The sequence below is a fragment of the Pristis pectinata genome, chromosome 15 (genome assembly GCF_009764475.1).
Source record: "Pristis pectinata isolate sPriPec2 chromosome 15, sPriPec2.1.pri, whole genome shotgun sequence".
Taxonomy (NCBI): domain Eukaryota; kingdom Metazoa; phylum Chordata; class Chondrichthyes; order Rhinopristiformes; family Pristidae; genus Pristis; species Pristis pectinata.
The window spans coordinates 17990157-18007526 of record NC_067419.1 but is presented as its reverse complement, the minus strand read 5'-3'; the positions used below and the strand labels follow the sequence as shown (position 1 = coordinate 18007526).

The 17370-nt window shown below is 41.4% G+C and overlaps 1 protein-coding gene across 6 annotated transcripts in view; it reads right to left on the bottom strand.

Annotated features, from left to right (window-relative positions):
• The window catches only part of wnk1b (WNK lysine deficient protein kinase 1b), a 138967-nt gene that overhangs the window by 45979 nt on the left and 75618 nt on the right, over positions 1–17370 (bottom strand). Inside the window, exons 9-13 of one of the 6 annotated variants that reach the window (XM_052030822.1) lie at positions 14620–16179; positions 14026–14130; positions 13685–13720; positions 12722–12862; positions 788–1066 (exon numbers count right to left, since the gene is read on the bottom strand). In XM_052030822.1, the coding sequence (XP_051886782.1) occupies positions 788–1066; positions 12722–12862; positions 13685–13720; positions 14026–14130; positions 14620–16179 (2121 nt within the window). Of the gene's footprint in view, positions 1–787; positions 1067–12721; positions 12863–13684; positions 13721–14025; positions 14134–14619; positions 16180–17370 lie in introns of all 6 variants that reach the window. The other 5 variants (XM_052030827.1, XM_052030823.1, XM_052030824.1 and 2 more) reach the window with 5 other exon arrangements.

The following is a 17370-nucleotide window of genomic DNA, read 5'->3' as shown; positions in this document are numbered from 1 at the left end:
ATATTAAATAGTCATTGCATGGCAAATGGCTAACCAGTCACTTCATCACATTCCAATTACACACCCTCACCCCAAATCAACCATGCCCACTCTTTGACTGATGGCACAGACTGATCTGGTGTTTTGTGCAGTGGCAAAGTGGGCAAGCAAAACACCTCAACGTACTAGGTCGATTTAGTAGTGAAAAAAAACTTCCAAGCAGCATACTCTCAAACGTTGACTTATCTACTGCACGGTTGGAAATTGGAAAGATGTGGAAGGGAAAGAATCCACCACGTCTGCAAATTTCATTTGGAATAGACCTCACTACTCCCCTCTTCCCAAATGCCTCTTGCATTGCATTCTTTTTCAATCTTCTGCCTCTTTCACGTTATCATCTCACTTCTTCTCTTTGAGTCAGCTGCTAAACTACTGTACCACAGGCATTCCCCACAACATTTTATATTCCATCCACCCAGTCCTTGGCATGTGTGTGTTTTTTTTTAAAACTCTCCTGCACTTTTAATTCGAAATAAAAGAAAATGGGAAAAAGCCAAGACACACCATCTTTCAATCTACTGCCTTCACTTTTAATTTTTGATTGAGCATACCATCACAGCTTGTGCAAAGTCTGCATAATATTTCTTTGATGGAACACTTGTGCAAAATTAACATTCACATAAAGAAGCAAAATTTATTTTAATGTTAAACACACGAGTTGTGTTTAATGCTCTGAAAAACTCAAGTATAAAAATTTCATTTGGAATGTATTACATTTTGTTAATAATCACATTACTAGCATAAATACCTCTTGCGACGCTTGTGTCTGTAATTGAGTTGGAGGCCCAATCTGGTTCTGAACAGTGGTGGTTCCAGGTTGCAGTACTCTTGTTTGTCCAGCTGCTGAAGATTCAATGTAGGGTTGTACCACACCTGCAGCAAGCCCAACATGATACGATGGTTGTGTGACAGGCTGGGATACAACTTCAGTTGAAACTGAAAGTGGTGGTGAAACTACACTGGACTGAACACCAATAGAAGACTTCACAGGACTTGGAGCCACACCTGGCAACTGCGTCGGGTAATTCTGTAAAAGACATGGAAGTCGATGATTAGAAACACTTGACCATTGTACAATTTTCAAGTCCTTGTCCTTAACAAAAAAAAAGTAATCATTTAATATTAAGCTTGCAACCAACTCCTATCCTACAAGGTCTTCAGTTTTGCTCTTTACGAGTTCTAAGCAAAACAATTTACCTATTTCATTGATTACTCCAACACTATATCATTCTTCACAATACAATTTTGAAACAAAAAAGCAGTGGAAAGCTCAAGTATATTTCTATTATGAAAATTTATACCAAATAAGAATGCATATTACTGACCAAACTTTTAAATTATACTTAAGTCAGCAAAATCAGTCTTCTCACAAACTTTTGAAAATTTTCTCCATGTAGTATTCTCTTCATTCTAATCACCTTCTCAGATGACTGCTGCAGCCTTATGTTCTGCAGAAGCTCTCTTGCCTTGTCTGCATACAGTTCCCCTGTTAATTTAGATCTTTCAATAGTGGCAGGTACAACTTTTCCTTCTGGTAACTTTTATCTGGTCCTCTGAAGTCTAAGTCTGTTACCAATTCCCAAATTAATGCAAAGGAAAAAACTCAGGTGGTCTCAAAATCAATGTGAGACTCAGTGTAATTGTATTGGTACACCAGTCAGAAAGTGAGATTTTAAGATTTAGAAACATGGATTTCATCAGAATTGTGGACAGTTAGCCATTCTAATTCTTTTTTAAATAATGTTTCTGAATAACAATATTCAATTCTTAAACTTTTCAGGATTTTACATTCCAAGTCAAAAACGAAGTGATAGCACAAGTTCAGAAAATATCAGTACTATTTCTGCTCATCAGAAACCAATTAAGATTCTGAAACTTGCCACACATCTGCAAAGTTTGGCTGAGAATTCATAAATATTGTTGCGCAAAATGCTCCAATGCTTAATGAGAGCAGAAAAGAGAAATATCAGAAACCATGGTTTTTTTTTAGTTTCAATTTAATAGTTGAAATATTTAGTCAAAAGGAGGCTGAAGAAATATTGGATTTAGAAAATAAAAAGTGGTGCAATTAAAATAAGTTTTACTTGTTCAATACCTATTCCTCCTGTAGGGAGGTCACTTACTGTACCTTAACTACGTGGAAAAAAAAGTGAATGTATATTTGGAGAAAAATCTACACAAAACCTAAAAACTTGTATACACTGCAGATAATACATTGTGATAAATCTACATCTGTGCCCTATACCACAGATCACAATACAAAGATGTTATAACAGGCATTAAACAGAAATTACAAAAACTAAGTGACACAAACCCCACACAACCAAACAAAAAGAACATTTACATAAATTCTTTCAAATTGCAAAAGCATAATATTCTTTGGGTAAGGACTTAAAGCAACTTCATACCATCTTCAGTGCAAAGTGTAATCTCCAGGGAGATTTAAAAACCCTGGTATACCTACTTTATGTTCAATTCAATTATTAATTACATTGGCCATGTAATTTTGTGGACCATGTGCACATGCCATCATTAAGATTATTTCCATCTCTGCTGCTAAAATCTTTTACCATGCCTTTGTTAGCTCTAAATTTCACTACTTTACTATACTCTGGGTCAGCCTCCCTTATTCGATTACATCATCAAAAACTTTGCAACCCTTAACTCACAAGTTCTTGTCATTCATCAAATACCCAGAGGTTAACATTCATACAATGACTTGACCTTAAAATTCTCATCCTCCCCCCCCCCCCCCAAAACCTTATCATTTTACCCCATCCTATGATTATAACCTCCACCAATCTGTTAGTCCTGCAATTTATCATTTCTCATAATTCTGATTTGGTCAACCTCGAATTAAATCAGTCTACCATTCATCTAAGCTCTGGAATTCCCTCTCTAAACTTGTCTTGCTCTCTTTTCCTCCAAGATACATCTCCCAAACTCTCTCTTTGACCCCATGCTCCACCCCTCTCCAAGCTTCCTTGTGTGGATGTGAAGCTCATTTTACTTCGTAACACTTCTATGAAGTGCCCAAGGGCATTTTTGCTATGATAATCTTACTATACAAATAAATTGTTAATAAATTGCCCTTTAATTGTAATACAGGTAGAGTTTTGTTTCAGTACTGCTTTCTTTTGTAAATATATTCACAATAGATGTTTAATTCTGAAGATTAACTTTTGTAAATAATCCTGCCAAATTCAAGCTTTCAATGGTGTTTACAAATGCACCAAATAATGCACTTCATATCTGATGAAACAAATATTATGCCAAAATATTTGTGCATGTTAAAGAGGATTGATTGAACAACATTATCTGCAACACAAGTGTTTTAACCATAGAAGAGAATACCAAAGGTGGTTGTTGGGGGACAAAGAAAAAAGGGAGAGTTAACTACAATTTTCTAATGGTGTCTAATAAAATAATTAGGCAAAATTTGAGTTAATTAGAAATCTCACTCATGTTTCAAAAATTAAAATGAGATATGCCAGAAAAGCTTCATCATTAATAATTAAATTGGTGAACATTTAAAAAGCAAAGGCTAACCAGAGATGATACATGGCAATCTGTAGAGGGTAGACTGTATGATTAACTTAACTATAAATCAAAGGGCATCAGGTAAAAAAAAACTAGTATATGAAATATACAAATGAATTTTCAGATGGCATTTCATATTAAGCTATCTAAAAACACAGTTGTGAAAAGTAAAGCATGTCAACCAAATGGATAACAAACTTCGGATGAGAAATCAGAGCTTGGTAATTGTCAGGTTAAAGCAGAATTGTGTTCTATAAATTGGAACAAATTTTGGTGTCTAGTTGTATAAACTATTTTGGGATGGGTACATAGAACATTACAGCACAGTACAGGCCCTTCAGCCCATGATGCTGTGCCGACAGTTTATCCTGCTCTAAGATCTATCTAAACCTTCCCTCCCACATAGCCCTCCATTTTTTAAAAAATCATTCATGTGCCTATCCAAGAGTCTCTTAAATGTCCCTAATGTACCTGCCTCCACCACCTCTGCTGGCAGTGTGTTCCACGCACCCACCACTCTGCGTAAAAAAAAAACCTCTGACATCCACCCCCCACCCCTTCCTCCAATCACCTTAAAATTATGCCCCCTGGTGTGAGCAGTTTTCAACCTGGGAAAGTCTCTGACTGTCCACTCGATCTATGCCTCTTATCATCTTGTACACCTCTATCAAGTCACCTCTCATCCTCCTCCTCCTCTCCAAAGAGAAAAGTCCTAGCTCACTCAACCTATCCTCATAAGACATGCTCTCCAATCCAGGCAACATCCTGGTAAATCTCCTCTGCACCCTCTAAAGCTTCCACATCCTTCCTATAATGTGGCAACCAGAACTAAACACAATACTCCAACTGTGGTCTAACCAGAGTTTCATTGAGCTGCAACATTACCTGGCAGCTCTCAAACTCAATACCCCGACTAATGAAGGCCAACACACCATGTGTCTTCTTAACAACCTTATCAAGCTGCACGGCAACCTTAAGGGATCTATGGACGTGGACCCCAAGATCCCTCTGTTCCTCCACACTGCAGAGTCCTGCCATTAACCTTGTATTATGCCTTCAAATTCAATCTGCCAAAGTGTATCACTTCACACTTCTCCGGGTTGAACTCCATCTCCCACTTCTCCGGGTTGAACTCCATCTCCCACTTCTCAGCCCAGGTCTGCATCCTATCAATGTCCTGTTGGAACCTACAGCAACCTTCTACACCATCCACAACACCACCAACCTTCATGTCATCTGCAAACTTCAAAACCCACCCTACCACATCCTCAAGGTCATTTATAAAAATCACAGAGCAGGGGTGCCAGACGATCCCTGCGCAACACCACTGGTCACCGACCTCCAGTCAGAATATGCTCCGTCTACAACCACCCTCTGTCTTCCATGGGTGAGCCAATTCTGAATCCACACAGCCAAGTTTCCCTGGATCCCATGCCTCCTGATTTGTGAATGAGCCTTCCATGAGGAACCTTATCAAACTCCTTACTAAAATCCATGTACACCACATCCACTGCTCTACCTTCATCACTGTGCTTTGTCACATCCTCAAAGAATTCAATCAGGTTCATGTGGCACGACCTGCCCCTCACAAAGCCATGCTGACTGTCCCTAATCAGCCTATGCTTCTCCAAATGCCCATAAATACTGTCTCTAAGAATCTTCTCCAGTAATTTGCCCACCACTGAAGAGAGACTCACTGGCCTGCAATTTCCAGGGTTATCCCTACTCCCTTTCTTGAAAAAAGGAACTACATTTGCCATCCTCCAATCATCTGGCACTATTCTTGTGGCCAGTGAGGACACAAAGATCATCGCCAAAGGCGCAGCAACCTCTTCCCTCGTTTCCCGTAATAACGATATATCCCGTCCAGCCCTGGTGACTTATCTATCCCAATGTTTTTCCACAAGTTCCAGCACATCCTCTTTCCTCATGTTGATGTGCCCTAGTGTATCAGCCTGTTGTACACCATCCCCTCAAATGTCAAGGTCTCTCTCACTGCTGAATACTGAAGCAAAGTATTCATTAAGGACCTCCCCTCCCTCCTCCGACTCCAGCCACGTTTCCTCTTTTATCCCTGATTGGTCCTACCCTCACTCTAGTCATCCTCTTATTCTTCACATACGTGTAGAATGCCTTGGGGTTTTCCTTAATCTTACTCACCAAGGCCTTCTCATGCCTCCTTTTAGCTCTCCTAAGTCCATTTTTAAGCTCTCTCCTAGCTACCTTGTAACTCTCCAGAGCCCTGTCTGATTCTTGTTTTCTAAACCTTGGGTAAGATTCTTTCTTCCTCTTGACAAGTTATTCTACATCTTTTGTCAACCATCCTTACCCTGCCTCAATGGGACAAATCTATCCAGAACCCCATTTAAGTACTCCCTAAAAAAAAGCTCCACATTTCCATTGTGCACTTCCCCAAGAACATCTGTTCCCAATTTACACTCCCAAGTTCCTGCCTGATAGCATCATAATTCCCCCTCCCCCAATTAAATACTTTCCCATATTGTCTGCTCCTACCCCTCTCCGAGGCTATGGTAAAGGTCAAGGAGCTATGGTCACCGTCTCCAAAATGCTCTCCCACCTAGTACCAGGTCCAGTATGACCTCTCCTCTAGTCGGCCTGTCCACATACTGTGTCAGGAATCCTTCCTGGACACTCCTAACAAACTCTGCCCCATCTAGCCCCTTTACACTAAGGTGGTGCCAATCAATATTAGGGAAGTTGAAATCACCCATGACAACAACCCTGTTATTTTTGCACCTCACCAAAATCTGCCTCCTGATCTGCTCCTCAGCAACTCTGCTGCTACTGGGGGGGGGGGTTCTGAAGAATACTCCCAATAGAGTGATCTCTCCCTGTTTCAAACTTCCACCCACACTGACTCAGTAGACAATCCCTCCAGGACGTCCTCCCTTTCTACAGCTGTGACACTATCCCTGATCAGCAAACCTACTCCCCACCTCTTTTACCTCCGTACCCATCCCTTTTGAAACATCTAAACCCCAGTACAAGAAGAAACAAACTGCAATCTGAAGATACCGAATTTAGTATGGACTCTGAGGGGAGAAGAATGCTAGAAATCGCTGGAGGACATAATGAATAACCAGAATGAAAAGACAGCAAATACAATATAGCTCAATATACATGAAATTTGGAAGGCAAATAGTATGTTGATCTTAATCGTAAGAATGTCTTGCTGCATTTCTATAGCACTTCTGTGAAATTATATCCAGTATTTAAGCCAGTTTTGGTATCTCTTCCCAAGGTAAGACATATTTGGCTTGAAGGTGACACAGCACGGATTCACAAGATTGATCTTTAATAAGAAGTTATCATCATAGAATAAGACAGTAGGGCTGGGTTTGAAGAATTAAAAGTGATCACAAAATATTCAAGATTCTGAGAGCGATGATAAGGCAGATGCTGAAGAGCAGGCTTCCTCTGTTGCAGAGTCTAGAAACACTCCTCAGACCTCAAGTTAATATGTTCAACATTCTTGCAGACTCAAATGTGGAATAGAGTTTTACATCCTTAACAATAAACATGCTTTATGCACAGTTTCACATTATTGTACCTGCCCAACAACTTTGTGTGCTAGAACATTATGCACAAGAAATGCTGGCAACATTTTTGGCTCATGGTCTTCTCCTTTGACCTGAAAACGGTCCTCCATTAAAACCTGGCATCTCATGCTCCAGAACAAAAGAGCATAGCCTCAGGATAAAGTGTTAAACATCATTGGATGTTGTTACTCCAGAAGAATGTGGGCTCTCATTTGTTGAGTGCATTCAAGATTCAGATCAACAAATTATTTGACAAAAAGGGGATTTTGGAATCTGGGAAACAAGAGAGGAAAGTGGACAAGGTAATAGATTGGCCATAAATCGAACAAATCATGGAGCTTGGTTCAAGGGATTTTATGGTTTATCCTCCTCCTATTCCTTAAAATTTTGTTGTCAATATTCCCTGTATCAATTCTAATTCAATATCTGCTCTCTCCCAATGTCAAAACAATAGAAATCATAGAAAGTACAGCACAATACAGGCCCTGCGGCCCACAATTTGTGCCGACCTTTAAACCTCGCCCAAGACTATCTAACCCCTTCCTCCCACATATCTCTCTATTTTAAATTCCTCCATATGCTTATCTAGCAATCTCTTGAATTTTACCAATGTACCTGCCTCCACCAACGCCCCAGGCAGCACATTCCATGCCCCAACCACTGTCTGGGTAAAAAACCTCCCTCTGATGAACCTCCCACCCATTACTTTAAAGCCGTGCCCTCTTGTACTGAGCATTGGTGCCCTGGGAAAGAGGTGCTGGCTGTCCACTATCTATTCCTCTTAATATTTTGTATACCTCTATCATGTCTTCCCTCATCCTCCTTCTCTCCGATGAGTAAAGCCCCAGCTCCCCTAATCTCTCCTCATAATCCATACTCTCCAGTCCAGGCAGCATCCTGGTAAATCTCCTCTGCACCCTTCCCGACGCTTCCACATCCTTCCGACAATGAGGCGACCAGAACTGGATACAGTACTCCAAGTGTGGTCTAACCAGAGTTTTATAGAGCTGCATCATTACCTCGCAGCTCTCAAACTTGATCCCACGACTTATGAATGCTAACATCCCATAAGCTTTCTTAACTACCCTATCCACCTGTGAGGCAACTTTCGGGGATCTATGGATATGGACCCCCAGATCCCTCTGCTCCTCTACACTACCCAGAATCGTGCCATTAACTCTGTACTCTGCCTTGGAGTTTGTCCTTCCAAAGTGTACCACCTCACACTTCTCCGGATTGAACTCCATCTGCCACTTCTCAGCCCAGCTCTGCATCCTATCAATGTCCCTCTGCAATCTTCAACAGTCCTCCACACTATCCACAACACCACCAACCTTTATGTCCTCTGCAAATTTGCCAACCCACCCTTCTACCCCCTCATCCTAGTCATTAATATCACGAAAAGTAGAGGTCCCAGAACCGATCCTTGTGGGACACCACTAGTCACAGCCCTCCAATCTGAATGCACTCCCTCCACCACAACCCTCTACTTTCTACAGGCAAGCCAATTCTAAATCCACACGGCCAAGCCTCCCTGGATCCCATGTCCTCTGACCTTCTGAGGGAGCCTACCACGTGGAACCTTGTCAAATGCCTTACTAAAATCCATGTAGACCACATCTACTGCACTACCCTCATCAATCTTCCTGGTCACCTCCTCAAAGGAACCTATCAGGCTTGTGAGACATGATCTGCCCTTCACAAAGCCATGCTGGCTGTCACTGATCAGACCATGATTCACTAAATGCCCATAGATCCTATCTCTAAGAATCTTTTCCAACAGCTTGCCTACCACAGACGTAAGGCTCACTGGTCTATAATTCCCTGGACTATCCCTACTTCCTTTTTTTGAATATGGGGACAACATTTGCCACCCTCCAATCCTCCGGTACCATTCCTGTGGACAAAGAGGACTCGAAGATCCTAGCCAATGGTTCAGCAATCTCCTCCCTCGCCTCTTGGAACAGCCTGGGAAATATTTTGTCAGGGCCCGGGGATTAATCTGTCCTAATATTTTCTAACAGCTCAAACACATCCTCCCTCTTGATATCTACATGCTCTAGAACATTAACCTTACCAACACTGCCCTCAGCGTCATCAAGTCCCCTCTCCTTGGTGAATACAGAAGAGAAGTATTCATTGAGAACATCATCCACTTCCACAGCTTCCAGGCACATCTTCCCACCTTTGTCTTTAATCGGTCCTACCTTCACTCTCGTCATCCTTCTGCTCTTCACATAAGTGAAAAATGCCTTGGGATTTTCCTTAACCCTACTCACCAAGGCATTTTCATGTCCCCTTCTTGCTCTCCTCAGCCCCTTAAGTTCCTTCCTTGCTGCCCTATATTCCTCAACTTTATGTATGCTGCCTTCTTCTTCCTAACTAGTTATTCCACCTCTCGTCACCCATGGTTTCTTCACCCTGCCATTCCTTCTCTGCCTCACCGAGACAAATTTATCCCTAACATCCTGCAAGAGATCCCTGAACAACGACCACAGGTACATTTCCCTTCAAAAATGTCATCCCAATTCACACTCGCAAGTTCTAGTCTTATAGCCTCATAATTTACCCTTCCCCAATTAAATACCTTCCGGTCCTCTTTGCTCTTATCCTTGTCCATGACAATGCTAAAGGTTATGCAGCAGTGGTCACTGTCCCCCAAATGCTCACCCACTGAGAGATCTGTCACCTGACCTGGTTCATTACCTAATACTAGATCTAATATGGCATTCTCTCTAGTCGGCCTGTCAACATACTGTGACAGGAATCCATCCTGAACACACTTTACAAACTCTGCCCCATCTAAACCTTTGGTACCAAGCAGGTGCCAATCAATATTTGGGAAGTTGAAGTCTCCCATGATAACAACCCTGTTATTCTTGCACCTTTCCAAAATCTGCCTCCCAATCTGCTCCTCAGTATCTCTGCTGCTACCGGAAGGCCTATAGAATACTCCCAGTAGAGTAACTGCTCCTTTCTTGTTCTTAACTTCCACCCATATTGACTCTAGAGAGGATCCTTCTACATTATCCACCTGGAGCTGTAATAGCACCCCTGACCAGTAACGCCACCCCTCCTCTTCTCCAACCCCCCCCGCCCACCCCTTTTAAAACACTGAAAACCAGGAATATTCAATATCCATTCCTGCCCTGGTGACAGCCAAGTCTGCAAGAGCCACAATACCATAGTCCCATGTACCTATCCAAGCTCTCGGTTCATCACCCTTATTCCTGATACTTCTTGCATTTAAGTAAATGCACTTTAGCCCATCCACCTTACTATTTTTATACCCTATACTCTGCTTCTTCCTCAAAACCTCCCTGTATGTTAGATCTGACTTTAGTTCTTCCACTGTGACCTACCCCTCCAGTTCCCATACCCCCTCGCAAACTAGTTTAAACCCCCACCAAACCACACTAGCAAACCTGCCTGCAAAGATACTGGTCCCCCTCAGGTTCAGGTGTAACCCATCTATTGTGTACAGGTCCCACCCTCCCCAGAAGAGATCCCAATAATCCACAAATCTAAAATCTTGCCCCCTGTACCAACTCCTCAGCCACGCATTCATCTGCCATCTCCTCCTTCACTATCACGTGGCACTGGCAGCAATCCTGAGATTGCTACCCTCGAGGTCCTGTTCTTCAGACTTCTACCTAGCTCCCTAAACTCCCCCTTCAGGACCTCATCCCTCTTTCTACTTATGTCATTGGTACCAACACGTACCACGACTTCTGGCTGCGTTCCCTCCCACTTAAGAATGCTGTGGACCCAATTAGAGACATCCTGGACCGTGGCACCTGGGAGGCAACATACCATCCGGGATTCTCACTCACATCCACAGAACCACCTGTCTGTTCCCCCGACTATCAAGTCCCTATCACTAATGCCCTCCCTCTTCTCCTCCCTTCCCTGCTGAGCAGCAGGACCAGTCTCAGTGCCAGAGACCTGGCTTCTGCTGCTTGATCCCTGTAGGTCATCCCCCTCAACAGCATCCAAAGCGGAATATTGAGGGGAACAGCCTCCAGGGTCCTATGCCTGCTCCCCTTCTCTCCCCTGACAGTCACCCATCTCCCTGCCTCCTGGTCCCTAGAAGTACCTACTATAAGGGGGGTGACTGCCTCCCTATGCACAGCATCTAGATATCTCTCTCCCTCCCTGATGCTCCGCAATGTTTGAAGCTGGGACTCCAGCTCATCAATTCTGAGCCGAAGTTCCTCCAGCCTCAAGCACTTACTGCAGATATGATCACTGTGCACCACAGCAGGGTCCACTAGCTCCCACATGATACAGCTGCAGCACATCACCATGCCCTCCATCTGAACTAGTTTTTTTCCCCCCTACCTGGCTGTAGTCTACTTAAGAATATATAATAATAACAGAAAACCTTACCCTTACTTACCAGCTACTCACCAGATGGCCTCTGCCTCTTGATGCTGGAGAGAATAATAGAAAACTGGATCCCGCCTCGCCCCTTTACCGCCTAAGCCTGAAGCCAAAGCCCAATCACTCTGCTCCCTCTCACTCCACTGCCCGCTCCAAACACTGCCTGCTGGATATGGTAGTCTTCTTTTTAAACTGCTTGCGCACTACCTGCTTATGTCACGCACCTGCACAGTTTTGCCCCACTATTCCCGATTAGAGGAAAAAAAACACTTAGCTGCTCCGAAGTTCGCCAAAACGACCCGAAAACGAAACCCAATACATACTCAGGCAAATAAATCAGAAACTTTGCAGATGGTACATCAGCTCACAGAATACATTGAAACTAAGCTTGCTTGCCTATCCACTAAACTTAATTTTATTTTTCACTGATCCTCTGCAAGAATTTATTCAAAGTGGCCTGAACCAGAAGTGCTCGAGAAATATTTTGAAGAGAATGCTAGAGAAATGTGACAGCTGGTCAAGTTATGCTCCCATTTTAAAAAAGACTTAAATTTATCAGCAAATTGAAACAAAAATGATCAAGGATTTAAATACTTCAATTCAATTAATAAACCACTATTCTGAAACTAGCTTTTCTCCCTCGTTGCCATTCTGCCCTGTAAAGTGGAACAAAATCACTCAAGCAAGTTCAGTACACAAATTTCCCATTGCAACTGCTGAGAAAACACAAGTTGCATTCCAATGTATGATTTTATATGGTATTCCATGTTAAATCAGTCAAAAATGGTGGTGGCAATCAGCTGAAAGATTGCAACTACTGTATGGAGTTGTGTACAAGTCCTAAACTTCAGACAATTACAGAGAAAATGCCAGGATTTTTGGAAATTTCAGGCCACTATATTAAACATGCTTAATGTACTGTTAATTTTATCCTCAATATGTCAATAGCATATCTACATGTTTGTGTAGCTTTATAATTGTATAACACCTATTTCAATATCAGTGCAAAGCTACAAGTTTTAGAGTCGCTGTTAAATTGAAATCAGTCTTCCAATTTAAAACCTTCCAAATAGATATGAGCAATTTTCACCACTTAACACAAGTAAATGCTCTATTCTAATAATCTACAACATTTAAATTCAGAAAATATAGCCTAGCCTGGCTCAACAGTAAAGAAAATCAACAACTCAATGTTATACCTGTGTTGAAGTAGGACCTTGTTGAGTAGCAAGTATTTGGTTCTGAACCATGGGTACACTTTGATGTTGAGAAACTATTTGAACTGGGCCACTTGATTTCACCTGTGGCAAGGAATGCTGTGCAGATTGCTGCTGTATTGTCTGAGGGAGGAGAGAGAAAACCATGACATTATTTATGATGCATGCAAGTAATCCAGCTCTTAGCTTTGCTCAGTGGTCCAGAAAGGCGTTCATATCTGCAAACTGAAAATTAAAGCTTGAAGTACTCCTCTTTACTCCCACGACCCACATTTGACTTCTATAGAAACTTGCCAAGATACCTATTAATGACCATTGGGACCACTTAAAAGCAATCACCAGCAGATAAGCAACAAGACATTAGCTGTACACTCAGGTAATCTTCACTTCATCGACCTAAACTACTTGCATCACCAGTGTAGGATAACTCCACTAGGAGGGTGGAGTTTGCACTTTGCATTATGAAGGTCTCCCTGGTCTCAGCTCAGTCTCCCTGCAAACAGATTAAAAGTTGAGAGTTTGATATACAAGTGGTAAGGGTGGAAGGGGAAGGGGGCAGGGATCATTGCAAGTCACATTCAACAGTAACATTTTTCTTCTGCTATTTTTCCCCATCATGGAGCACCAAAAATATTAGTTTGTATTTCCTGCAAATTGACACACCAATTCATGAGATTACAATCCATTCTAAATGCAATGACAAAATAAGCTGTTCTAGGTCTATGAACAAATTCCAGAGCAATCTAGAAATACTTACCTAGTAAATGTTGGCCAATTAAAACATTTGGTCTAAATAATGACAGCCTTGCAACAAATATATATGCTGCAAACTCAATCCACTTATTTTAGGACAATAAAAAGATTTTTTTTAAATCAAAGAAATACCGTGGTTATTTCTTAAGGAAAAAGTGGGGAAATTATTAAAGAAAGAAAGAAATTTTCTACCTGTGGAAGATACGTTGGGGTGAAGTAACTGCCAAACTACAAGAAACAAAACAAAGTATGAGATATAGTAATGAAAGACAGTTCTATCAATCTAACTGCAAACTGAAGTTGCAGAAACCAGGAGAAACAGTTATCAAAAAGAAACAGCCACACAACCAAATTTTCTTGACTTGTTAACTTCTGAAGTTTCACACACAGTACTCCATTAAAACACATTAAGGTTTTGCTTCCAAGAATACTCCAGCAATTTGTCAGACTACCACAAGACATCACCAGTACAAGATTCAACTGAGTTTATACCACCAATCACATCTTTTGAAAAATGATCTTATGATCTTTACCTGGCTTGTCTGCTGCATGGAACCTGATGGCGGTTGCGAAGGCGTATGCTGTGAGGTCACACCCAGAGGAAGATTGGTTGAAGGGAGCTGGCTCTGCATTTGTACCTGCTTAATATTTAGATATTATTGAATTAATGGTACAGATAAGGCATCAAGAAGACAACATCGCTTAAATTAATATTAATTTGGTGATTATGCTTCTTCTGATTTCAGCTGTACTTCACTATATACAAACTTGCAATTATGTCTCTTAGGTTTAAAAATTAATGAAATTTTAAATGGGCAACATTACTGCTGAATACATTCAAAAATCTTCTCTATGATTAACCTCAAACACATACAAATAACTGCCTAAAGTTGCAATTCATAGCTAAACAATTGATTTTAAGTACTGAATCAAAAGCATCTAAACTATAGCACTTTTATCCCAAACAAAATAGACAATTTATTCTGGTCATGGAGTAATACACATCATTATTGATTTGCAGGCTGCTATGCATTTCTCCCCCACCCCCCACCCCAAGTGGTCACATCTGGCTCCTAAAATACCAAGTATATTTCAGCAAAAGGCAAGAACACCTGAAACTTAAGTACCAAAGGTAGACACTGTCCATCTGCAGAACTGTGATCCAGTGGCAAGTTCTGCTGGGATGAAACAGGATAGGAACTGGATCCTTCCATGACTTGGAGATACAAGCCAGCTGTCCCCGAGGGTGCTTGAAAAGACTCTGTGTTGGTCTGAATGAGCACAGATGGATATGTAGCTAGTGAGACTGGCACACTTTGCATTGTTTCATAATCAGTGCCATGCTCCTGCAAAACCTGTTGCTGCTCACGATATACTGATAAATTGAAGTATGGAGTTGTGGAAGCCAAAGGTGGTGGTGATTGAAATTCTCTGGTTTCTGAGGAACTCGACTGACCAGAGTCACTTGAACGCTGTGGACTGAGACTCTGCGAGAGCTCTTCGGACCTTGGCTGTCTCTTCCGCAGGAAGTCTCCTGGAAGTACCAGAGTATCTGAACTGAAATAAACAACCTGTTCTTCGGTCACTGGCTGAAGCCTGCTGTACATTCCAGTTCCTTGGCTGTCATCCAAGCTGAGGTCCACTGAACCCCGCCGACTTCTGTAAATTCTTTGAGCAGATGGCAGAAATGGAATTTGGATGCCATTACTTTCCACATGAACTGGAGAAACTTGAAAATCAAATACTGACCCACTTCTGCTTTCATTTAATTGTGGAACAGCTGGTGCAGAATGAGGGACAGTCAAATGCTGAAGAGTGAGCACAGTATTCATCGCCCCAACATTATTTTGTGTGAATACACCTGCTGTCACAGGTTCATTTTGAGCATCTTTATCTTCCCGTACAGGTAGAAATATTTTAGATGGCAGCGGAAATACTGCCTGTGGTTCTCCAACCTTCCTGTGTTGTCCATGCATTTGCGTCACATCCTGTGGCAGTTGGAGATGAGAAGGTAGATTTGAAATATGAGCTGGTAGCGTGTGGGAAGCCACCTGCATCTTTTGAGATGTATGGCCCATCAGATTTCGTTTTGGGCAGGGTAGAAAAGTCGGACCACTCAAGGACTCCTCCAAACTCGAGGGCTGGGAATAAATCTGCTGCTGTTGCACATTTACTTCAGTTGGAATTTGGTGCAAAGGAAGTGCAAAAGCGGGGAAGTTACTGTGAGTTACAGCATCATATGGGTCTTGCAAAGTTTGCTGCAGTTGCACATTACAAGGATAAATTGCTGGATAATACAGAAGTGGAATGTCCTCAAATTGACCCAATCCTGATCTGCTTTCAATAGAAGCATGGAAAAGTTCTGGTTGCACCCGACCTTCAATATGGATTGGTTCACTGGCAGATCTATGAGTAACCAAGCCTTTCATGGATGAGCTTTCAGCATTCAGATTTGAAAAATCACCAGGAGACAGGGTGTTCTGGCCTACAGTCCTTGGCATCGGCTGAAAATGGCGCGTGTGGGCTTCCAGGAAGGAAGTACTTTTGCGGCGTTGAGGATTAGCAGGTTTCAGAGTAAAACTTGGTGGTGGAGAGAAAGAAAATGGTCTTTGAGGAATAGATGGATATGAACCAGTCTCTGGTTGTGATGTAAATCCCCCACAAGGATGCACAAGGGATGGGGGCTGCTTTAACATGAAGACAAAAATCTCAAATCAGAGTTGAAAAATTAAAATGCATCACAAAATGAGTCGTTCACTAGGAGTTACAATATAGAATAATAATAGCAGAAGTGTTGGACAAACATAGAAGACATTTAAAAGAACTGAATGAGTGCATTAAATACAATTGTGGCCATAAGTTTTACGCTCACATGCAGTTCCATCTTAAAAGACACTGCATGTGAAATAGATTTCATTAAAGTTTACATCTTAAACTTGATTCCCAGAGGTACAACATTTAATGGCTTGACCTTTAAGTGTTGCCTTCAAGATATTCAATACAATTTTATCACCTACTTTACAAAATGGAATGACCAATCTTTAGTTCACCAAATAATTAAATTTTCCTTATCACAATAGAGTAAAGAAAATAAAGCTCTCTCTCTGGTAGACTTTTCTATTGAGAAGCTTTATATGCCATTAGTGGACTTGTATCTATTTTATCCAAAATTATCTTTTGAGAGTTCTGACTAATCGATTTTTTCCCAAAACCCTCTGATCTCATTCAAATGGTTACATTCCAGAAATGCTCACGCCTTGAAGCTATTTGGCTTCAGAAAAATTGAAATACTGTCAACTTAAATTGGAAGGTCATTCTCTAAACATTTGTGTTTGTATGCTGGTGCCCTAACCTAGGATTAATGATAAACCAGTACATTATTACAAATAATAATACTTACTCCAATAAATGAATTGGAGGCATGTTGTATTACTGCAGATACTCTGCATAATTAAAATTAGCAAGCTTACATTTGCTAGGTGATCTTTTCCCAAATGACAGTAAAAAGTACAGAAACACAAATTCAGTTTCTTCACCTTTAAATAAAATAGGAACAACTCAGAACTAAAACCTGAACTAAATCTCATTTTTACTGTAAAACTTAGTGCCCAAAATAGTTTGTATTTAATGATAACTTATCCTCATGAGTCACATAGAACATACAGGGTTGAAACTAATACACGGAAGGCTGGAGCGGCGCAATTTGCATGGAGCAGCAGAATGCATAGGCAGGACACTTTCCAGATCTTTTGATAGCTTTTCTGCAAAGGTTTCTTCATGGATACCCCAAACAAAGGGGGGGAGAGGTGCAGAAAGAACCGGTGATGCAGTGGAAGACTGTCTAGAAACGCAGGGTGAATCAGGGATGGTAGAAAGGA